Source organism: Pogoniulus pusillus, chromosome 32, assembly GCF_015220805.1.
Source record: "Pogoniulus pusillus isolate bPogPus1 chromosome 32, bPogPus1.pri, whole genome shotgun sequence".
Taxonomy (NCBI): domain Eukaryota; kingdom Metazoa; phylum Chordata; class Aves; order Piciformes; family Lybiidae; genus Pogoniulus; species Pogoniulus pusillus.
In genome coordinates, this window is record NC_087295.1 from 5,200,461 (window position 1) to 5,225,874 (window position 25,414).

Genomic DNA, 25,414 nt, shown 5'->3' on the forward strand with positions numbered 1-25,414 from the left:
AGGACAAATGAGAATAAGGGACAGATGTCACTGCTGCAAGTGCTGGTGAGAGCTGGAAACTCCCTTCATTAGTTGCTTTAAGAGTGTTCAAACTGACCTGCACCATTCATCGGGACCAGGAGCACTGATGGAGACCAGGTCAGAGACTCCCTCTTCCACCTTCAGTTCCTCATGCCCATCCTGAACCTGGGATCTGAAATAGCAGGATGAATCCATCTCAGTCCCAGGGCTTGGCCACCAGGATCATGTGGCATTTGTCACCTTTCCTCAGCCCTTACCTGAAAACTGTCGCTCTTGCAGCAGCAGCCTCTGACCTGCGAGCCTCAGCAGTGTGCCCTTGCCTGATTTCATGTGGCAGAGGGCAAACCCTCCCCACGTCTGAACCCACACCTGCAGAGATGCACAGCTAAAGCCCCAAACTCACCGCATGCCAGCGCCAGCTATCTAGCTGCCCTTCCCCTCTCAGCCAGCGATTTCTTCTCCTCGTCGCTCGTCCTTTCCCTCTCTTTTCTCTCCCTCCTGGCTTTTACACTTCTTCCACCGTGATGCACTGGGTGTTTACTGACAGGGTAATGGGACTTTTCACACCGGCTCTCTGTGTACACTGCCCTGAAGAGTGGGCTGGAGAAAGCCTCTCCCCATCCTCAGCTGGCTGGACATCTCCCCCCTCCTTTCTCCCCCCCTTCCCCTCCCCTTCACGCTAGCCAAGCCAAGGATTCCTCTCTCCCTCCCTCTTTCTTTTTCCACCCCTCCCGCCTTCAGCGCAAACCCAAGACGCAGGATCCTGCCGAGGGAAAGTGCTCCTTGAAACCATCACCGCAGAGCCCGCTGCGAAAGTGCGAGAGCAGGAGAGAGAAAAAGCCTCGGCAGCCAACCTCCTGTGGCTGAGGGCTTTGCAAGCAGGGAGATGGCTTCAGGCTCTCAGAGATTCTCTCTCATCTTTCTCCAAGGCATGGGATCTGTCTTCTTCATCCTTCAGATCATCTCTGTTCAGGCTGATGGTGAGTCCCCCATTCAGTTTGGGCTGGGTTGCTACAGCTGTAAGGAGAGCTGTATGTTGAAATGTGTTATTGCAAAAAAACTCCCCAAACCCAAAAAAGCAAACCCCAAACCCCAGCAAACCCTACTTTTTTCCCCTTCTTCTTCATTTGTCTTATTTTTTTAAATAAGAAACTTAAATACGTCTCCCCACCCCCCTCACCCCCCCAGTTTGGGTTAGGAAATGTCTGATTCAGAGGTTTTTGAGAGTCTACAAATATCCTGGGGTCAAGGAGAGAAAGGAAATAATATCTCAGCAGGCTAAGATTATTTTATTACAACAAAACTACAGGATAGTGAACTTTTCTAGAGGGAATAAGAATAATAATGAACCCAAAGCATAACACAAATAAGAAGACTCAGCTATCTTTTAGGAGAGATCTCCTTATAATGAAAAGTACCTTCGCTCCCAAGAACTTCCCCATCTGCCCATTCAAAATGCCTCTCAGCGTTGATTTATGCAGGCAGATATGTGAGGAATGGGAGAGAAGAAGCCAGAGGCTTTTATGACCTGTTCTGTTCAGTACCTCACATGCTGGAGATGACTCTCACCTTTCTGCGCGTGAGCTTCATCTGCGCTCCGCTACTAACAGATGGGATCATGACACGAATCTGGCTGAAGCACCAGCTACCAGCTCCTCTGAAATGGGACTTTTTACTCTCTGATTACCATCCTGAATATCTGCATCCCTTGAAAGCTTCCAGCAGCCTGTAGCCCTTTTCCTGGTGAAGCCTGTAGTAATGATGACCAACTTGCCTCAGCAAAACTGTGATTTGTTTTGGAGACAACCGTGTCTTTTCCTGGGAGAGAAACACTGCGTGGCCACTTTTCCCCCCCCCTCACTTTCACAGCTGCAATACATTTATGCCTCTTCTCAAGATTTTATACTTTTTTATATTTCAATACTCTAATCCCTCTCAGTGTTATTGCAGAGAACAGATCTCAAACATTATAGGGCAATAAAACCCTCTTCTTTTTTGTTCTCAGAGGATCTTTTTTTTTCCTTCCGAGCTAATTCTTTTTCAGCTGATGACAAAATGCGGCGAAGGAAAGGGAGAAAATTCATCTTGCCTGTATGTTTCTAACCACTTCTTTTTGAAATACCATTTAGACAACAGAAGTGTGACTTGTAAATTTGAAGAAAGCTACTTTTCTTTAAGAATAATAAAAGAAAAGAAATACATCAGGCAACTGCGATGTGTTGTAGTAGGCAAAACTGTGATTCTGATTTCAGGAAATAACTCCTTCCTCAGCAAAGCTCCTCTGAAACAAGGGAAAAGTACACCCAGGAAAAGGGTGTACTTAGCAATGGGGATAGGGCAGGAATAATTAATTTCCCTTGCTAAAAGCATCTTTCACCTGAAGGCTTCCCTTATCTTTTCAAAAGCACCTCCCAGTTTGTATTATTTCTATAGAATTAGGGGTATCTTCTTGCTTCCTAAACAGACACATTCTATAGAAGAGGAAAAAAAAAATGTTGGAGACCATTTTAAGGCAGAGTTCCTGACAAGTTTTAATTGTCATTTAAGGGTTTGTCAAATTTCCTTCACACACGGTAAAGCAATTATAAGAATGAAAGGGTGGAATATCTGAAGTGCATTACAGTTGCAGGGCATGGCTGTAACGCTGTAGTTTCCATTTTTGTTTAACTTCTGAATATCACCACGAAGGATATGCAAGTCCATGGTCTTCGATGTGTCCTCCTGATATTAGTATTCAAGCAAACAACTGTAATACTACCTTGTAAACCATCTGGGTGCTATATATTGATACAGAATAGAACACTTTATGTGAACTTTAGAATTTACCACTACACTTAGGCTTGCGTATTTAAGAAGATCTGAGAGTGCAAAACTGAATTCATACTTTTTCTTACAACAGACTCTGGCCTGATCCAGGCAGGAGAAGCCACCTTTTCATTTGTGTAAGCTGAGGGTGAAGATATAGCTGTGCTACTCCTGTCTGATACACGCAAATGTCACTGAAGTGCCAAAAGACCACCCTGGATGGCACGCACATATACCTGCATCGGTTATTTTAAACTAGAAGTAGGTGACTGCTTTGCTGAAGGGATTTTGAGTTCACTTTGTCAAAACTCAGGGAAATTCGGGCTGCCCCTGTCACAGGCAAACCTCCCAAACTGCTTACACTACATTTCCCCGAGGAAGGCTTTGCTTTTGTTGTCTCACATGCAAATAATGACAGAGAGGAGGCAATAAAGCTGGAGACCATTGAGGGCTGGTGAAGGCATAAAGCCTCAATGCTTAATTCATCTTGATTTTGGCTAGTCCTTGCCACATGATGTATTGCTGCAGTGCCCTCAGTCTCCAGAAAGACCTAGGTAAATGCTGAAATAAAACATAACTTTGTTTCACTTTGCAGGTTTTTTACTGTTGAAATATGCTTGCTCACAACTGTTGAGGCTGGGGTAGGACAGACAGAAGGGCTCTGACATACCATGCTGTGCCACTGCTCCTAGGGCAGTTACTGGAGAGCGATGCAGGTTATGGTGAGGTGTCTCCATTACCCCTCATGCACATGCAGACTACTTAAAATGTCTTTGCATTTGCAATGGAACAGGAGAATAAGGATGTGGTTTCATGCAGAGGGGCTGCCTCTGCTTCTTTTTTTGGACTCTTTTTTTCTCCCTTTCACAGCTGCTTTCACAGTCCAATGTATGGATTTCACATCCATGCATTCTCTCTCTGCAGAGTACTTGTGCCCGTACAGAGTATGCCAGGAGAGAATGGTAGTGGGCCATCAGGTGTGTCAGGAGAGAATGATAGGGGTTCATCTCCCTTGCTCAGATACTGCTGAGTTGAAACAATATGCTAACTTTATTAATTACTCCAGAGTGGAGTTGGCCTGTTGGCTGAATTTGGGATTTAGGTTACCTCAAGCTAGCCATCTAGTAATGCTCGTTCATAGTGCTAGCAAAGATTGACAAGTGGAAGAATGGTGAATCTAGAAAGCCAGGCACAATTAGGTGGGCATCTGAGATCATAAAATGGTTTTAGTTGGAAAAAACTTTTAAGATCATTGAGTCCAATCATGCATCTGACCTAGAACCAGGTATGTCTGATGTCAAAGATAGGCAACAAGATTACTCTACTCTTTCCTGTGGCTTGCTTTGCACTTTTCTGCTTTCTCTAGATGTGTGCATATGTGTAGCAGGTGTTTTAAGTACTTCCAGACTCCCAGTTGCAAACCAGTACATATTCTTGCATGTTGCAAACAGAAATGCATAAACAATTCCAAGTTCTTGGTCCTAAAGAGTGTAGTGAAATTGAAATTTAAGCTCAGACTGAACTCAGAGGTGACCCCCTGATTTTGCTGGTTTTCTGATGAGGTAGTATTTTAAACCATTTAAATGAAATATCATTCACTTTGGTTTCTCACAGATACAAGCTCCACATTCATGAACATTAAGCAGAACTGGTAATTACCCAAATCTCTGTCTGTAATTGTACAGTTTTACTGAATCCTCCACCCTTACTGTTACAATGAAGGCCATTGTTACACACAGCCATAGAAATGGAAATTAAATTGCTCTTAAAGTACAGAAGTGACCTTCTCTTCCCCTGCTCTCTTTCACCTCGATTCAAAGTTTTTAACGTTTAAACAAAAATAACTTGGACTTTGCATTTGCACATCTTTCACCACATTTATTTTGTCAAAACTGATTAGGTTTTACCCTTTGAACTAGTAAGTATCACGTCGTGACACCAGCACGCTGGGCATGCCTTTTAAAGTGCTTTCATTCTACGTTATATTTGTGAGAGACATTTTTTATTTCAAAGCATATTTGGCTATGCAGTTTTATATTCCTTCTTCAAGTGTGATACAAATACTGCTCAAGACATGGAGAACTTTGAACTCGTTTCAATGGGCTTTGAACCATGCCCGTACGCCTCGGAAGAACTTGTTATATCTGTTACCCTACTGGAATAAATTAGCCAAGTTTTGTCTTCTTAGTAACCAAGAAATTCCTGCTAATTCCACTGAGATCCCTGTTTTTTGGACTGGTTTTAGTTTTGAAGAGTCCCTTTCCCTGCTTCCATACATCTCACTGTAGATGGCTCTTCGGTCTTGAAAGCATAATAAGGTCCAGTTGTTAGAAGCTGAGTTTAGCAAAATTTGAAACTGGAAATAAGGTGGAGTGAGAGTAATGAACCATTGGAACAGTTTACTGTAAAGTGTGCTGTAAAGTCTCCATTACTTGGAGTCATTGAATCATGACTGGATGCCTTTTGAAAAGACATGGTCTGGTTCAACCATAAATTTCTGGACTCGATGGTGGAATTACTGGGGGAAATTTACAGTCTAGTTATGCAGGAATTAAACAAGGTGATAAAAATGGATCCTAGAAGCCCTGACATCTATGCTTCTATGGGTATATTATATATATATATATATATATACATATGGGGTTGCTCTTCAGTAAAGCCTGTGTTCAGCTATTACTTGTTTACAGTGTTTTCATGCCAAACAACAAAGTGATTGTTTTATAAACATATCAAAATATGATCAATATTCTGTGGTAATTGTGACCAGATGACAGCAGTGGCTAGCAATGTAATGCAAGCTAGTTATTAAAGAAAGACTTTATTTGATTTCAAGTGTGATTTTTTTTCCTTCAGAACTATAAATCCAACTATTCATTTATGCCTTACCATTGAATTTCAAACCTTTTCAATGGTTTCTAAGGGGAACCTGAAGAAACTTACTGTGACAAGGCTGTTTTTCATTCTAAACATGCTAAAGATGCTCATTAAGCTTCCTGGTAAAGACTACTTTGCATGGATTTTTAGCTAAACTAGAGGAACTGGTTCACTGGCCTTATTTATCCATTTCTGGCTAACCAGAATTTCCTATAAAGCAGTTCACTGTAATATTCCCAACCAGTAAGTCCTTCCTAAAAGCTATTTTTCTACATAATTTGTACATCCCAGGCATATTTTCGTAGGGTAAGACTCTGGTTTGAGTCAGTGTCTTCACAGTTTCTATTTAAAAGTTTATATATCTTAGCAAACACATAACAGTAGCTGAAGAAAGCTTTCACAGCCTCAGTCTTGGCTAGCTAAACTTCTCTAAAAGTGTCCTTGGTACTTGCTAGTAAAAAGGCTAAATGGTGTACTTGATTTCTTCTAAACGTATCTAGATGGAACTTGATCCTTAATGCTTTTAATTTCTTCTGACTGAAATACTGCTAGCTGGAAAATTAGAATTGCAACCATGTCAAACTAAAATGCTTCAAGTCAGATACTGTGCAGACTTTCCCTATGCCTTTGGTGCTGTGTTTCAATCCTGACAGTGATGGTGAAATGTAGAATGGGGATGAGATTTTATGGGGGACAAAGGTTTATACTTGATGCCTGCTTGCCTTTACAAACAGAAGTTGTTCTGCAGCTTAAGAATGTTTACATATTATCACCATGTTCACTTCACTACATCTATTCATGGCTTTGAAACAGCAGCCTGTGTTGGTCTCAGATGCTTTATATGGGACATCTTGAAAAGGCAGAGGCCGTGTGTACACTCTCCTGTTGTAGTTGCAGTTCATGGTATTGATTACTGAGATCAAGAGACAATGTAGTCCAGTGGTGAGGACTCTGACCTGTCCTCCTGGGAAGCATTTCTTGGTCTACTACTGTTGAATGCCTGAGAAAACCACTCGGTGCTCTGAATTCCCATCCTTTCTCATTGTTGGCTTTTAAAATGGCTATCTGCCCAAGTCTGGATGACGTTTTACTGTGTGCATGTAGAATTCCCACCCTTGAGGATACCTTCATCAGGACCCATCTACACTTGCTATCTAACAGAAACACAAATGACATACTTCCTCAAAAGAAATTTTGGATGCTTTGCTGTAAGGACATTAATACTTCCAGTGGGTTAAACACAGGTGAGAACAGGAAGCTGCCAGGTACAGACTTGCCCTGTTTTGTTTCCCTGTGTTTAAGATTTGATTCAGATTTATCAATTTGTTGAAATCATACACAGTGAGGGTGGCACTTGGTACAGAATCAAGATGAACCATTCTGAAGATTCCTGATACTAGTCAATATATCCTATGAGTGTGAAGCAAGTTACATAATGAACACCCAGGATGTGCTGGCACCAATGCATTCATATAACCACTGCCACTAATCCATTAGGAAATAAGACACAACAAGAGTTTCCAGGATTTACTGAATGAATAGTGCTTAAAAGTTGTCTTCCTGCACCTGTAGGCAACCTCAATCTGTCCTTTTGAAATTTAGGTGGTGTTCTTAGGGGTCTTATCTTCAGAAAGAAGATACTTATGGTAGTTTAAATGTCAACACTATAAACTGTATCACTGTTTATTTATTTCTCTGGAAATATCCAGCTAATGTGTTTATTCCATAAGACAGTAACTTCTCAAGCTCCACTGCCAAAACCTCAACTACCCCGTTCTCAGTTGCCAAAACCTCTAACTTTCACCCTTACAGCTTTCACAGTGTTAGATAAATTAAAGTAAAATAAACTGACCTGAAAATAAAAGAAACAGAAGAAATTGTTACACCGAGTATAGTCCCATGCTCATTCAAAAAAGGCACCCAGTCAGGAAAATATTCTCTCTGTCTCTCCAGAAAGATAGGAAAATAGAGTGGCTTTGAAGCAGTGTTCAGGCACAAGTTTTCTATGGTTCTATGAAGTTGCTGTGGAATTACAGGATTTTGATTTTAGAGAACAAGTGTAAATCTATTTCTGACATGGACGACTGGGCTGCAGTGCTGTCTTTTGCATTTGTGCTCAGTTGTAGTTGTCATAAACGTAACTGTAAAATGCTTAATGATAAATTCCAGTGTTGTAGCCCCCCAGGAGATGTTCTGGCCTTGGCTGTATGTGTGCATATGACAGTGTTGTGCTTTCTTTTTCCAAATCTAAAGCACAGACATATAGAAGCAGGACAAACCTCTCATATGGACTAGGAAGGAATAGGGGTTTAACCATGCTTGCTTTTCTGATGATGAGAAAAGCTAAAGGAAAAGCTAAGACAAAGGTACTTGCAGTGGTGATAAGATTACTCATTCTAAGAAGTAGGTTGCTCCTCAAAATGAGTTAAGTGAGAGCAACATGGTGATAATTTGCAATGGTTTTTTGTTGGGTGTGTATTGAGTACAATACTGTGGTGAGTGACGTGTCCTTTCTCGGTGCTGCAGGGAAAGTTTTTGCGCTAGAGTCCAAGAACAACTCTCAGAGTCTGGATTTAGCCGAAGCTGAGAAAGCTTGTGTTGACCTGAGCGCTCGCTTAGCAACTGCAGAAGAGCTGAAAAGGGCTGTTCTGGACTGTTCTTTCGCTGCCTGCACCACGGGATGGCTCGCTAGTGGCTCCACTGGGTAAGGATAACAACATAACCCTTCCTGAGAGTTATGAATGACAGCTGTCAAGCAGGTTTTCCTCATGGCATGCAGCACATAGCCATGTTTATGCAACTGCCATAAAGCTAAATACGTCACTCTCCCCACAAAACTCATTTTGTACAGCTAATACTGTAGCAACACAAATGCTCATCAGTCTTAGATCAGAGCTTAGTCACAGATCTAAAGCAATTTCTTCTTCCTCTTTCCTTCTGAATTGTGTAATCATGGTCCCTTTTCACCTGGCTTGTAGTGGGGTGCTGAGCCCTAGAGTAGCTTGCAGATTCAATTATGTTGATGCTGAGATGTTGAAACACTGGAAAGTGTCCACAGGAGGGCGACAAAGCTGGGGAGGGGCCTGGAGCACAGCCCTGTGAGGAGAGGCTGAGGGAGCTGGGGGTGTGCAGTCTGCAGAAGAGGAGGCTCAGGGCAGAACTCATTGCTGGCTACAACTACCTGAAGGGAGGCTGTAGCCAGGTGGAGGCACCGTCCCTGGGGGTCTTCAAGAAAAGCCTGGCTGAGGCACTTAGTGCCATGGTCTAGTTGATTGGCTAGGGCCGGGTGCTAGGTTGGCCTGGATGATCTTGAAGGTCTCTTCCAACCTGGTTGATTCTATGATTCTGTGACTTTTGGTCATGAGAAGTAATCCAGATATCTCTTAGGCTATAAGGCAGTGATCCTAATTTATTTTTCCCCCTGTGCTAGTTTGAAGCAGGCTAGAATGTTTTGGTGAGAAGAACTAGATTACAGGCTGGGAAAGGAAAACAGTGGTGATGTCTCCTTCCCTCATAGGCTTACTGAGATGTATAAAAACATAAGTCAAAACATAGATAACACACTTGGCACCAGTCTCCCTGGGGCTGCTGGCTGAGCTACATCTTACCCTCTAACCTCACCCTCCATTTTGGACTAATCCACTTTGCTTCCTAACCCCCTGGCCAAACCTCCATTCTTCCTTGGGACTGGGGTAAGGTTGAGAGGGGTAGGGGGAAGGTGAAGGGGTGGTTGGGAGCCCCTCCTGGGGACTCAGGTTTCTGGGAGGGCTGCTGTGTTTCTGTGTTACCTTTTACCTTGTATATTTCTGTCTATAAATGTATATACTGTAAACATCTGCTTGTATATTGTGCCAGCTGTAAATAAATAGCTTCATGCACATTTCCAGAGCCAGCTGAGTCTAGCCTGGGTGATTTCTAAAGTGTGTGGGGGGGTGGGGAACACCCAAACCATCACAAGTTGCTCAGATGTTCTTCAGGCCGAAGAGCCAGGAAAACTATCCATGGCAAAGTTGTTGTGCAGGTTGTTTTATGCAGCATTAGTATCATGGATGGAAAGGAGAAGAAACCATCCCTTTTTTATCTAAGCACTACCACTTGCTAGTCCTGAGGGATCCTCAGTGAATTAATACACACGCTGGAGCTGCTAACTGACCAGTCGTGGATCGACCCCTGAATACCTTCAGTGTCAAAATGGGACAGAGTGACAGAATTAGTGCCATGGGCTGGTTGTCAAGCCAAGCCTGGATGAGGCACTCAGTGCCATGGTCTGGTTGACTGGTTTGTTTAGCCTGGAGAAGAGGAGGCTCAGGGGTGACCTTATTGCTGTCTACAACTGCCTGAGGGGAGGTTGTGGCCAGGAGGAGGTTGCTCTCTTCTCTCAGGTGGCCAGCACCAGAACGAGAGGACACAGCCTCAGGCTGCGCCAGGGGAGATTTAGGCTGGAGGTGAGGAGAAAGTTCTTCACTGAGAGAGTCATTGGACACTGGAATGGGCTGCCCGGGGAGGTGGTGGAGTCGCCGTCCCTGGAGCTGTTCAAGGCAGGATTGGACGTGGCACTTGGTGCCATGGTCTGGCCTTGAGCTCTGTGGTAAAGGGTTGGACTTGATGATCTGTGAGGTCTCTTCCAACCCTGATGATACTGTGTGATACTGTGATACTGTGTGATACTGTGACTGGCTAGGGCTGGGTGCTAGGTTGGACTGGCTGAGCTTGGAGCTCTCTTCCAGCCTGGTTGATTCTGTGATTCTATGATTCTACTTGTACACATCACAGCATCGTGTGCAGGAGAGAATGTACTCATTTTTGTACTGATAGAAGCAGAATGGTTTAGGCTGGAAGTGACCTCAAAGATCATCCAGTTCCAACCCTCTGCCATAGGCCTTCCACTGCGCCTCCCACCCGAGCAGGGCGCTCAAGGCCTCGTCCGGCCTGGCCTTGAACACCTCCAGGGAGGGAGCAGCCACAGCCTCCCTGGGCAGCCTGTGCCAGTGTCTCACCACCCTCACTGCACTGAACTTCTTCCTAACATCCAGTTTGAACCTCCCCTCTGCCAGTTTAAACCAGTTTAAACTCCTCTGCCTGTCATGATGAGACCATGTCAATAGTCCCTCCCCAGCCTTCCCGCAGGCCCCTTCAGATCCTGCAAGGCCACTGCAGGGTCTCCTCCAGGCCTTCTCCTCTCCGGGCTGCACAGCCCCAACTCTGGCAGCCTGCCCTCACAGCAGAGCTGCTGCAGCCCTCCCAGCCTCTTCATGGCCTGCTCTGGACTGGCCTAACAGTTCCGTGTCCTTGCGCTGGGGGCTGCAGAACTGCAGGCAGGACTGCAGGGGGGCTCTGAGGAGAGCCAAGGGGCAGAGGCCCCTCCCTTGCCCGCGCCTGTCTCGATGCCGCCCCGCACAGGGCTGCTGCCTGGGCTGTGCACACACGCTGCTGGCCCACGCTGATAGGAAGGAAAGGAAGATTTTTGCGTCCCTTCTGACTTCCCATTTCTTCAGTAAACCTGCTCTTAATAGGGCAGCCTCTAAAGTGTTTGTCAGAAAGGACACTGTGGGGCCACATCAGCATACCACTGCTGTGCAGTCACCGCTTCTGCCCCCAGCTGGAGAGCTCCCCCAAAGAGAAGAGCTCTCACGGCTGGAATCTGATACTCTCTTCTCTGGGACTGCTTTACCCACGGCTAGAGAAGCCCCAGAACGTGTGTCACTTGGTTCACTGAACTGGATTGTTTTGACTCTGGGGAGAAACCAGGAAAAGCATCATGCCTAAAAGGGCTCTGCTGGTTTCACTCTCACTTGATGCCACTCTGGAGAAGGAAATGAGCAGCTGAGCACAAAGTATACAAATGAGACAAAATCGTTGTGGGTGGACAAGCTCGAGAAGGATAGGAAGATTTTCAGAGGGATTTAGGTGAACAGACAAAACGATGACAAGTGGAGTTCAGTGGTAATACATGCAGGAGGAAATGCATCCTACTGAAAGATGTCTTCCAGGGTTCTGATTTACCTCTGTTAGACCAGGAAAGATATGCAGACACTGGAATGGGCTGCCCGGGGAGGTGGTGGAGTCACTGTCCCTGGGGCAGTTCAAGGCAAGGTTGGACGTGGCACTTGGTGCCATGGTCTAGCCTTGAGCTCTGTGGTAAAGGGTTGGACTTGATGATCTGTGAGGTCTCTTCCAACCCTGATGATACTGTGATACTGTGATACTGTGTGTGATACTACAGACAGCACTAAAAAAAACCTCAACTATGTCAAACTGCACCTGTAGTTAAAACAAGCAAAGTTTCTAGAGTGCTTATGGAATGGGATGGAGAATATGAGAAAAACATACATGTGCCTACCCACAGAGGTCAGTGAAACAGCCTCCTTTGCAATACTGTGTGCATCGCTGGCACCACATAGAAACACAGAAAGTCCAGGGGCTGGAAGTGACCTCAAAAGCTCATCCAGTCCAACCCCCCTGCCAGATGCACCAGATCACTTAGGAATGCATCCAGGTGGGTCTTGAATATCTCCAGAGAGGGAGACTCCAATGTTAAGAAAGGATCTAAAAGAGGTTCAAACAAGGACTTGAGAACTATCAAAGGAATGGAAAAGCTATCAATAAGGGACTCAAAATAATTCTGAAAACACATCTACAGTTACCTATTCAATACTCCAGACATTTACTTGGTAAACGGAAACATAGCAGCAAGGATAAAGGGTAGTTGGTGACTAGAAAATCTCCAATCCACACATAGCTGATTTACAACAGAGTGGGGAAAACAGGCTTTACAGCATGCCCAGAGCATTCCACAAGTGTGGAAAATTATTTCCAGAAGAAAAGGCTCCTCAGTGGGCACACCTTGTGTTAGTTGTCTTGATGGACCACTGCATCTTCGAATGTGCTGGCACAGCCCAGGGACAAAAATGCCCTCCTTAGGTTTGCCAGGTTCCAAACCACTCAGAACTTTATAGATTGGATCTAAAAGCTTGGATTGCTCCCAGTGTCTGACTGGTGTCCAGTGCAGATCACAGAGCTTTAGTCTAATGTTCTCCCATATCCTCTTGGACTGTGTATAGCGGAAAAGGAGAGGAATAAGAGGGAACATGATAAAAGAAGTTCCTAATTTCAGGAAGAAGGCAGTTTGCTTTATTTATTTGGTGCCTGGAAAGTATCCCAAATCTTTCCCCTGAGGAAAACCGGATTAGACATTGGCAGTAGAAGTAAACAGAAACAAATTTTGTGACTGAAGTCATTATAGTGTTGCAGATCTTCTGACATGCTTCAGTCCTCCTTCCACCACATAGACTTAAAACTGAGCAGGAGCTGTAGCAGAGGTATAAACACCTTTAGATCAGTTTTCCAGGTTTTGCAAATGTCAATGATTTGGCTATTTGATGGTCTTAGTGAATAGTTACACCTCCACTTCAAGTTAGTATATCCATTATTGATGGCTGTTGTGTCATTATTGTTTTTACAGCCAAACCAAGGCCTGGGAAACCATGGGAATTACAACACAGACACATCACTGTGTCAGCATGAGCATGTTGATAGTGCCCATTCTCTGGGCAAAAAGAAGTCAGTCTGAAGAAGTATCTCAGGTTGGGTGACTGTCAAAGCTTTGATGCCTCATATGTAAAAGTTTTGAGACTATAGTGGGACATCCTCTGCTGAATCCAATGAGGTTATGGCCACCCAGCTCACTCCAACCTACTCCTTACTGAGATGCTACAGTACCTGCTGCCTCCTCATCTGTGCTGGTAGAAGTGCTTGTCTCTAATCTATTTTAGCTCAGAAGTTAACAGAGCAGGCAACCAGCTACCAGTTAGGGTGTCAAAAACCACTGTTCTGCAGAGAGTGACACTGGTGAGAGAAGACACCAGTGTGCTGGTAGAGATGTTCTCTTTGACCCACTTTAGTCCCTCCAAACTGGGCTAGCACAAGCAGCTTGACAAATGCAATGGTTTGTGTTGGAAAAGATGTTTAAAGATCATCTAATCCAGCCCCTGCTGCGGTGAGCAGGGATATCTTCAACTAGATCAGGTTGTTCAGAGCCCTGTTCACCCTGATCTTGGATATTTCCAGGGATGGGGTTTCTACCACCTCTTTGAACATCCTGTGCCAATGTTTAACCACTCTCAGTGTAAAAAAAATTCTTCCTTATACCTAGCTGAAATCCTTTCTCCTGTTACAACAGGCCATGCTGAAAAGACTGTCCTTATCTTTCTTATAGGTCCCCTTTAAGTACTGAAAGACCACAATAAGATCTTCATTAGAGGTTGTGGATTCTCCTTCTCTGGAGACTTTCAGAACCCACCTGGATGCCTTCCTGTGTGAACTACCCTAGAGGATCCTGGTTTGGTGGGAAGGTTGGACTTGATGACCTCTGGAGGTCCTTTCCAACCTCTAAGGTTGTGTGATTCTGTCATTCCTGGAGTCTTCTTTTCTCCAGGCTGAAGAACCCCAACCCTCTCAGCCTGTCTTAATATGATTCAATTCGACTGTAGGATGGAAATTGCTTAAACAAATAAATCCCTGCCAGAAAATCCAAAGAGACAATAAACTGGGTGGTTTTGTGGTTTGAGCAGCCAGGGACAGAACCTCTCTCACAGGCACAATGGGATGTTTTTGTCTTCCACTTTCAGTTGCTCAGACCAATCCAATGCAGAGTTCAGGGCTGTTTGCCCAGGCAACCATTTACCTGAGGTGTAACTTACAGACCATCACACAGAGTTACATTTCAGGAAATGAAATGGCACTAGGTAGTTCTCATTTGTCAGATGAGGCCTGTTACACACCCTCTTATGGCTTGTTTGCATGTTAGACAAGTGAGTCATCAAAACCAGCAAGCAATCTGCCAGAAGAGAAATGAAAAAAGTTAGTAGTGTTCTCTGAAGGGCTCTCACTGCTGTCTTCTGGGTTCAGATTTTGCACTGGAAAACTTTACACTGAGTCCTCCAGTGCTGGGCAGCATGTCCTGTAGGATCTGTGATTTTTAAGTTTGAGAAGTGAACATGAGACAGATTTTCTTAGGATCATCTCTGTGTATTAGAAAGCAGCTCTTTATTTTAAAAACCAAAGCATCCTTTACAGCTTATGCTAAGACACTCACAGTGTGGCTACTCCTTTTCATCTCTTTTCTAGAACCAAAAAGCTGAAGCTGACCTATTCCCTAGCCCATTCCTTATTTGTCTAGAGAAGACTGAAGCTGTGTATCCCTTCCAGAAGAGCTTTGAAGCTCTGCATCAACTTTCTCTTATATGATAGACCTTTTGCAGGGCTGTCAACCTGTTCCTTTGCATTCAGTTGCCCCAGGCTGATTCCTGCCTAGTTCTGGAGGGTCTGTTTCAGAGGAGACAGCTGGAGTAAGCAAGCAGAGCCAGCTACAATAAGTCTTGCTGTGGGAGTCAGAAGACTGGGGTTCTTTTCTTGGCTGACCACAGACCAGATGTTTGCTACCAGGAAAATTACTTCATCTTATTTTTCCTTCCTTTTGTTAACTTCTTGAGTTTTGCTCTGACTCCTATTGAATGCTTCTACTGTGTCAAACACAACGGGGCCCTCACTGCAGATGACACCAGTGGGAAATGTAATAATAGGAATGATAAATGACATTTCTCAAGTCTACCTACGTCTTTTTCTGTGTACTATGGGGGACTTGCAGAATAGAGGGCACCTGGCAGCAGGGGAATAACAGCACATTCCTTAGGAAGGAAAAAAACAATATCCAGGGAATGGAAGGAAGCTCAGTGCCTAACCATTACCATGGAAGCATGTTTGTGTAAACCTTAAGGTTGTGGGCCCCATGAAATCTCTTCAGGTGTGGATACTGTACCAGTCCCACCTGCCTCTTTGCACTCCCATATGATAGGTCAGCTTGGCAAGTTCTGTGCTTTATTTCAAGGCTATGCTCTGCTGCCTGGTAATACTGTATATGAATTTGGTTCCAGCCATATGGATGAGTTAGGTCAATTAATCCTCTTCTGGAGAAAAATTCAGACATCCCTGACAAGATGTGGTCCAATTCAGAATGCTGCAGTTGCTTCTGAAACTCTCTGAGGAGGTCTTGCACACACTAGTCCCAGGAGAAACAAAGTACTTATGTTTCAGGAATAGGAATTGCTACAAGAAGCTCAGTCAGGAGGCTTATATGTAGTGTGTGGACATGGCCAGTTTACTCCAAGGAATGATATCACTGAGAAACATGGACATGAGCCACTTAGCTTCAGCCTTGGGGGGGTGTGTGCGAGTCTTTTCTTGGCACAGCTGGGGAAGTGGCATGGCCAAAGTATGTCTTCTGGAACAGACAGCCCAGCAACTGAAGGATTTCTTATAGAATGTACTTTTCCAGGAACAGCCTGATATAAAGGAAGATACATTCTGGATGTATTTTCTAGGACGAGCATCCCAAACACCATCTGCCAAACTGTAGCATCAGAGTCTTCAGAGAAGCCATTTACTGAGCTGGGACCTGCACTTTGAAATAGTGTTTTTACTGGGAAGATTTTTTTAACAAGCACTGGGGGTTTTAGTAAAGCTCTATCAAACTTAGGCAAAAAAAAGACAGGGGTGTGACAGTGAAACTGGGTAACATCAGAGGTTTAGAACTTGTTGCTCAGGCCAAAGAATACCACAATATTGAACAGGAAGATAAGAGTGACTTCAGAGGTGGAGTAACAGAAATGAGGTGCAGGGTAACAGTATTACATGAAGACTAGTAGGAGCCTTAAGAAAGCAGCTGAGCTGGAGAAGGCAGAACAGGAGAGAACACTGAGGGTAGTCACAGAACACAGAGTGGCAGTGAGCCTGTAACAAAATAAATTAGCTCACATAAAGACTATGAGAAAAAGAAGTAAAAAATGTGATCCTCCTAAAAGATACTCAGGAGCTCTTCTGGGAGAGAAGGGCTTGAACCGGTGAGACACCATCTGCAATAGTGCAGTGTAGTTCTGGGCATCTTTGCTCAGAAGGGATGAGTTCAGGCCAGGCTCAGCCAGAGAAAGCTTCTCTCTGACCAGCAACTATTAAAGGTGATCAGTTTGTTTAACCTGGCAGAATGAAGGCAGAAGGGAGCTGTGCTGACTCATAGCAAGTGCACACAAGAGACTAGTACTAGGGTTTTACCTTCTCAGTTAGTTCTGATGAGGCTGATGTTCTTATTTCAAAAAGAACTTCACATGTTTTGCCCTTTCAAAGAACCTGTGTAATGTTTCATCCTACCTGAGAGCCTTTTTGTCTGAGAATTGAGCTGCTTTGTAAATCAACAGCATTCAGCATTTTAATTAATTAATTAATCATCTTCCCCCATTGGTAGCTAATCAATAGCACCTGCTATGAATCACAGAATCACAGAATTAACCAGGTTGCAAAAGACCTCTGAGATCATCGAGTCCAACCTATCACCTCACTCTTCTAATGAACTAAACCATGGGACTAAGGGCCTCATCTGGCCCTCTTTTAAACACCTCCAGGGGTGGTGACTCCATCACCTCCCCAGGCAGCCCATTCCAATGCAAGCCACTCTTGCTGTGAAGAATTTCTTCCTAACATCCAGCCTGAACCTGCCCTGGCACAGCTTAGACTGTAACTTTTGTTCTGTCACTGAGTGTATGGGAGAAGAGCCCAACCCCACCTGGCTACAGCTTCCTTTCAGGCAGCTGTAGACAGCAATGAGGTCTGCCCTGAGCCTTCTCTTCTGCAGGCTGCACACCCCCAGCTCCCTCAGCCTCTCCTCACAGAGCTGTGCTCCAGGCCCCTCACCAGCCTTGCTGCCCTTCTCTGGGCATGTTCAAGCACCTCAACATCTTTCTTAAACTGAGGGGCCCAGAACTGGACACAGCACTCAAGGTGTGGCCTGAGCAGTGCTGAGTACAGGGGCAGAAGGACTTCCTTGGTCCTGCTGGCCACACTGCTCCTGAGCCAGGCCAGGATGCCATTGGCATTCCAGGCCACCTGAAAGCTACAGGTTAAACTGCAACAGACAAAATGAGGTTGAGTAAATCCAACTTCCTATTAGCAGTTGATGTGTCTCTGAGCACCCAACTAGTCCAGGCCAGGAAGCAAGATGATTCTCCTTTCCCTGCACTCAGAATGCTCAGATTACCTGTACACAGTGATACTGCAGTAAAATGGCTATAGAAGGATCTTTCATACTAAGCTACAGTATGAAAACCTGCATGAATGGGCCATGTTTATTTAATGAACAGAGGCTTTACTATTTCAGTAGCCTTACACACAATTTTAAGCACAAAAGGCTGCATTTTGGTGTATATTTTTAAGAACCTAAAGGATATTGGTTCTGCCTTGGTAAGACCTCCTTTTGACATTTCCAGTGGCAGTATTGCTGTTGGAATGTCTTCATGTCACACTTAGCAGCTGCTTTCTTTGGGTCACATCCAGGCAAAATTAGCCTCTATCGTTCCCAGTCAACAGACTTTCCAAAGCCCACCTGCGCTCTCCTTCATGACTTCTCAGGGACATTTTCTTCCCTCTGGTAACCATGAACATGTCATTTATGTTTTATTCCTCATCAAAGCCAGCTCTATAATTTGCAGTTTCCCAAACTACAGAAGGGAAAGACCAAGAATAAAAATCCTCTAACTTGGCTTCCCAACTACTGCTTTTATAAATTTCTTTCCCCTTCTCCCCCTCCCCCCCCTCACCTAGTTACTGAAACACAAGTGGTAAAGCTGGCCCAGGAGAAAAAAAACTAGCACAGGATGTTAAAGATTTATCTTGACTAAGAAAAGTGATGAAGCTTTTAACTTTCTAATTAGGGGAAGGTTTGTTATAGTTATATTAGGTTATGAATCAGGCTTTCACAGTGCCTCAGCTAACACATTGTTGGAGATGTTCTTCTGAGTTGAATATATTCATGTGCGAGTTCATGCTGCTATGAATAAATGTCATAAGACCATTCTGACTCAGTTCAGTGAATTTACTGACTAAGACTACACAACTTAACAATCAACTGACAGTTAAGGCAGTGACTACAAAACACCCCAGTCCCACCTACTGGTGCTGGTTCATACTCTGTCATATAAACTCAGCTGTTAACTTCACATGTTTTAATTTAGGCTTACTGAAAAGTTTTCAATGATTACAAAACTGGAAATCATTTCAGCAGGGAAATTGGCAAATTCAGAATTCATAAAACCTTAGAAAGTGCAAGTGTCAGTGGATGCTCCTATGAATAAAATGTATCATTAGTGTATATCATCATTATGTATGTGTATTTGCAGTTGATTCAATGAGGTATTGTTCAGTATGGCTGGAGTATATCATTATGACACACTTAATAGCATAGATTACATAATGGCATATTATGGCATATTGTGAAATAAGTACAATCCACACCAGCTTTTCTGCTACTTCCTTCTTTGCACAGAGAAATTAGGAGAAGTCCAAAATACACTAACTACTTGTTGGTTGCATAATACACTAGAAACCGTTTAACTGCAGCAAGAGTGAGTGGAAGGCTTCTAGGAAGTCTAATTCACCTTATTGTGCTACCTTATTGTTCTTCCCCTCTGCTCTGTCATGGTAAGCCACATCTGGAGTATTGTGTCCAGTTCTGGGCCACCCAGTTCAAGAAGGACACAGAACTGCTTGAGAGAGTACAGTGCAGACACACAAAGATGATGAACAGAATGGAACAGCTCCATTATCAGGAGAGCCTGAGGGAGCTGGGGCTCTAGCTTGCAGAAAAGGAGACTGAGAGGGTGACCTCATTCATGTTTATAAAGATGTAAAGGGTGAGCACCAGGAGGATGGAGCCAGGCTCTGCTGGGTGATGCCTAATGACAGCACAAGGGGCAATGGGCAGGAGTTGAGGTATAGGAAGTGCCATGGAAAGATGAGGAGGATTTTTTTCCCTGTGAGGGTGACAGAAGCCTGGAACAGGCTGCCCAGAGGGGTTATGTAGTCTCCCTCTCTGGAGATATTCGAGACCTGCCTGGATGGGTTCCTGTGTGATCTGGTATAGGTGGTCCTGATCTGGCAAAGTGGTTGGACTGGATGATCTTTCAAGATCCCTTCCAGCCCCTGACATTCTGTGATTCCATGATAGTTATTAATTTTTCTCCTTATGTGTGCATGTGATAAATGCAATATCTGAGTCATGACACAGGAAAACAGTTATCAGCTTGGGCTTCTTTTGGGTAGGTACAGAGAAAGGATTGTTAATTGTTTTCAGTTGGATGAATTGTGTTGTACAGTGGCAATTAATCTGAGGTTGAACATAGCACAGTCTCTGTGCTCTCTTGTTTTCTCATTTGCAAGAAGATGCACCATGGAGCAGGGTGGGCTGCATTGCAGTGGACAGAGAAGGTTCTCTTGGTTTGGGGCTTGTCATGGTACAAAAGTAGACACCATCAAGCACCCTCCCACTCTCCATCACAGAAAGGGCTATTGTGAAGACCTCTAAAACCTCTCCCTCTCAGCTATGTTTTTTACCTTACTGGTAGTGTAAGGTACCTACACAATCTATAGCAATAGTATGTGTGATTGATTTTAGTGCTGTGATTGTGATTTCGTGGCCATGTGAGAGTGATTTTCAAAGATGCATGGATGTTTTGAGCAGATGGGTTGTTGTGGATGATCTGCTGTATCTGGACTTGGCATGCTGCTTCTACTTTCACAAGAGACCTCCATAGAAGGAGAAGTAAACCAGCATTTTTGTTAAACAGAAGGTACAGAATCGTGCATTACACTGCTGCAAGCATCAGATTACAATGTGTGCTTTGATGAGTAATGGGCAAGTCTAAGTTCAATTACTACATGAAAATTGCAGTGAACAGAATTAAAGTTTCCTGCATGACTGCATTCTTCTAAAGGGCTGGGTAGGTGGATGCATCCCTAAAAAAAAATCAATATTTAAAGTTTTGTGGCATTCTCCCCTTTGTGATGTAACCATTCCAGATAGTGAAGAACCAAAGCAGGTGGCACATTTCCACAACCTCTCAGTGGGGTGCAGGAAAAATGTATGATTTTTTTGTTTGTTTCTTCTTTCAGTGTTGCCTAAGAAATTTTAATACCTGCTGACCTCTTTAGTTTGGAGAAGAGGAGCCTGAGGGGTGACATAATTCACATTTATAAATATGTAAAGAGTTAGTGCCAAGAGGATGGAGCCAGGCTCTGCTTGGTGATGCCCAACGACAGGACAAGAGGCAATGGGTAGAAGTTGAGGCATAGGAAGTTACATGGAAACATGGATCATAGAATCATAGAATGGTTTAGGTTGGAAGGGACCTCAGAGAGCATCTAATTCCAACTCTTTGCCAGAGGAAAAATGTTTTCCCTGTGAGGGTGACAGACAGGCTGCCAAGGGGGAGTGTGGAGTCTCCCTCTCTGGAGTGAAAACCCAACATTTTAGGTATAAGGATGAAAACCTAGCATTTCAGGATTTAAGGAAACACAGGAAAGAGCATGGCCTGATTCTCAGAGACCAGAATTTTGTAATGACAACAACCTGCAGTCTACTTTTGTTGTTGGTTTGGATTGCTTGCTTGCTTGCTGGGGTTTCTTCAGGGTTTTTGTTGGTTTTCCTTGGGTTTGGTTTGTTGGGGTTTATTTTTAGAGTCTGAAAACTTAAGCACACAATTAGTGACTAAAGGCACACATGTTCAAAGAAAGGTTGGTATCTCTTTAGTCAGTGCTGCAAGGCTGAATTGATCATGCTACCTGAGTGATTGATTATTGGAAAGATTAAGGTTGCTAAGTCACTTTTTGAAGGGAAGCATAACTGTTCAACTCACTTAGGCCTTGTTAGACCTAGTGGAACAATGTGTGAATACACACAACCTTTTTCTAATTGATGGCTTGATTCTCCCAGACATCTCAGCCCTCTTTGTTAGGTCACTTTCCTCTAGTTGCCTGGTGACAGGCTCAGAGGATTCAAGCTTTGAATGCATTAAATTCAAAGAGAAATTGACTTCAAAGCTGTATGGACAGTACTGTCCTGCAGGTGACTCCCCAGAAATCAAGTAGAGTTTTTGCTAAGTATTTTGATTTGAAATTGTAAAAGGGCTCTCAGTAGGGGATGGTGTAATGTTTTCCAGAGCAGGAACCATTCTGGCATGTATGCATGACCTCCACCATATAGCTTGTTTCATGCTCTTTTCATTTGTTTCCACTGAAAGAACATTAAAGTTCACAGGCTCACAGGATATTAGGGGTTGGAAAGGACCCAAGGAGATCATTGAGTCCAATCCCCTTGCCAGAGCAGGACCACACAATCTAGCACCGATCACAGAGGAACACATCCAGACAGGCCTAGAAAGTCTCCAGAGAAGGAGACTCCACAACGTGTCTGGGGAGCCTGTTCCAGCGCTCTGGGACCCTCACAGTAAAGAAGTTCCCCTTTGTGTCGAGCTGGAACCTCCTGTGCTGCAGCTTGTCCTAACCCAGGGAGCAAGTGAGCAGAGCCTGTCCCCCCTCTCCCGACCCCCAGCCCTCAGGTGTTTATAAACATTTATTGAATCCCCTCTCAGTCTTCTCTTCTGCCGACTAAGCAGCCCCAGATGCCTCAGCCTCTCCTCATCAGCCATGCCCTCCAGTCCCCTAATCATCCTCGTAGCCCTCTGCTGGACCTTCTCCAGCAGATCCCTGTCCCTGTTAAACTGGGGAGCTCAAAACTGAATGAGGTATTCAAGATGAGGTCTCATCAGGGCAGAGTAGAAGGGAAGGAGAACCTCCCTTGATCTGCTGGACACACTCTTCCTAATACACCCCAAGATCCCACTGGCCTTCGTGGCCACAAGGGCACATTGCTGTGCCATGGGTAACTTGTAATCCACCAGGACTCCAGGTCCCTCTCCACAGGGCTGCTCTCCAGCAGATCACCTCCCAGCCTGTGCTGGTGCAGTTTATTATTCCTTCCCAGGTGCAGGACTCTGCACTTATCCTTGTTGGACCTCATTTGGTTCCCCTGTGCGCAGCTCTGTCTGTCCAGGTCTCGCTGGATGGTCACACAGCCTGCAGCTGTATCAGCCAAGCCTCCCGGCTTGGTGTCAGCAGCAAACTTGCCTATTTACTGCCTAAAAGCTAACACATGCCAGAAAGGAGATAAGTTGTACAACCATAGTTCAGCCCACTTCTGTAAATCAATTGTTATATAGTATTTAAGTGCCTGATCTGGGTTTCCACTGGATTTTTTTCTGTGCCCAGTGTGTGGGCAGTCAGTCAACATTTATTTTATTCCCCAAATTGAGCGTGGGGCTGATGGCAAAATCAGTTCAAGCATCGCACAGTACAAGATGATAAATTTCCTGCCCTGGAAGGATTCCTCTGTGGAAAGCATTTTTGTCTTGCTTTTGCTAGAAGAGCTGACCCTGCAATGCTTTCACAAATCTGCTGTCCACAAAAAAAATAAACCCCACATCATTAATATCCAGCTGCAAAAATTTGGGCTGAGTTCACTTTCCCAGCCTTTGTGACCTTCAGTGTAACAGTCAAACCAGTGTTTTCTCCAACAAGCTGTCTTCTATTTGTCAGTTTTAAGCAGCCAGGACAGCTGAGAGAAGAGATAATTAGTAATCTCTTCCTTCACGTTCAGTGTCTATGGAGTTGTGGAAGTAAATGCAGATTGATTACCTTTGTTCAAGCCTGTGAAGCGCGACAGGAGGGATTAGGCACTGCTGAGTAGCAGAGCAGGAAAAAGGAGTTTATACAAGAGGGTGGAATTACTGTTAAAAAAAAATGTAGTTTTTCTTCCAAGGACTCAAGATGAATTTTCTGAGCTTGCCTGTGTTAGCTTTGGGGCAGTTAACTATGTGACCTTACTGGCCTTTTAATGCCAATGGTTCCTCATCTTTCAGACCAGTTCTCTAGTCTTATCCAGGTGCCATCGGAGGGAATCTGTATTGCTGGGCTGCGAGAGCTGAAAATGGCCTCAGATACCCTGAGACTTGGTCTACTGTTTGGAAGTATCACAGATTATAATAAGATAAACATTCTCTATTGCTTCCTATGCCTTGAATTGAGCTACAGCAAACCATTTTTTTTAATTACTACTAACTCTCCCTTGGCTTTTTCCATAGATCTTCCCACGCTAATGCTTGCGATGCCAACTCTTGAACAGTTCAGCCGAGGCTAAAGCCTGATGACTGTGATAAAAGATCTCCAAATTTCACCTGCATGTGCCACTTTAGAAGATTTCTGATTATTTTTTTTCTTCTTCTTCTTCTTTATTTTAGGACAATTACATGCAGAAAGACGGGCAGCAAACAGCAGAGCGTGAAAGCCATTGATGTTAAAATTGAAACCGATCGCTTTGTGAATGACCAATATGATGCTTTTTGTATAAAGGATGAAGGTCAGCACTGATATACTATTGAAATAATGTACAGTCATCACTGTCTTGCAACAGTAAAAGTTTTGCCTGCCATTTTTTTCTGTGCTGAGAGGCAAAGAGAGAATGTTCAGGAGTCAATCTTTATAGTAATCACCCACTAAGTCAGCCAACCTGCTGCAAAGACATTTGGGGGCAGGAAATAAATTGCATTAACTTTTTGTCTTTGCTGCAGTTTTGCCAGTTCAAACAGCACTACTGATCTGGAAGAACCCATTTTGGTGTTCACAAGACAAAGATTGTAGAAAAGACTATACCTGACACCAATATAACTGAGATGCCTGAAGCATTTCCCATACTCAGCACGGTGATTAAATAGAACTCCAAAAGCTGGTTCCAACAAACCACCACGCTGTTGCATATGTATCAGTGTACAACATTTCATGGAATCATTCTGCATACAAACTTCACAGCCTCAATTTTATCTTTGGTGTGGGGTGGTTTTTTTTTGGTAACAAGTGTAGACCAGCCCACTAGGGACCTTGCTGTATCATGGATGATTCTGAAAATCAATTTATTTCCAGTGTGTGTTGATCCTTAGACTTTTAGATATTGAAATGCTGTAACCCACAAGCAAAGACGGATTCTGAAGCCAAAAAGTAAACTGCTACTGATAGGCAGGATTGTGTAAAGAAGTTTGGGAGCCCCTGAAACAGATCAATGATGTCCACAGAGAAGTTTCACACCTCACTTCCAAGAAAAGCAGGGAATGGCACTTAGCGAAAGTTCACAGCACAGGAAGGGATTTTGATAAACAGTCAGCAGTGGGGATGAAAATATGTCTGCAGTGAAACGAGGCAGAGGTGATGTATATTTGGTGTGTACCCAGTAGTTCAAAAATCACAGAGATTGGCTGGCCACCCTCTTGAGTCACCCTCGTGATATCAGCTCCAGGCTCCGTGCCTCCATGAGTGATGCCAGCTCTGTCACCCAGTTGCTAATGTGGTCACACAAGCACCTTTGTGCTTTCTTCCATGCTGCTCCTCACATATAGGAGCAGCTCCCAGTAAACATCTATAAAACTCACTCATTGTCTTCTTTCAAATCTCTCTTTTGTCATCACCCTCCCCTCGAGGAAAACATTGCAGTGGGTGGGACAGCTGTGGGATGCTGAAATCATTGCTCTTGCCACTATTGTTCCATTTTGCCCTTGTGCTCCCCTGTGTGTCTCCACCTTCTGCGTCTGAGCTTACACGTAGATGCTGAACCTCCCCCTTTGCATCTGGTTACTGCTCACAGCAAAGAGGCTAAAGTGAAGACATGAACATGGTCTGACAGTGCTTGTTGGAAAGGACAGGATGTTTCTGTGATTCTGTTGGAAAGGACCTCTGGAGGTCTTTGAGTCCAACCATCCTGCTGGAGCAGGACCATATAATCTAGGTA

The 25,414-nt window shown here is 44.2% G+C and overlaps 1 protein-coding gene across 1 annotated transcript in view; it reads left to right on the forward strand.

Annotated features, from left to right (window-relative positions):
* The first annotated feature begins 907 nt into the window (after positions 1-907).
* Positions 908-25,414, forward strand: part of SUSD5 (sushi domain containing 5) — a 45,114-nt gene continuing 20,607 nt past the window's right edge. The window contains exons 1-3 of the mRNA XM_064169824.1: positions 908-1,001; positions 8,227-8,404; positions 23,877-23,995. Of these exons, the coding sequence (XP_064025894.1) occupies positions 908-1,001; positions 8,227-8,404; positions 23,877-23,995 (391 nt within the window). The remainder of the gene's footprint in view (positions 1,002-8,226; positions 8,405-23,876; positions 23,996-25,414) is intronic.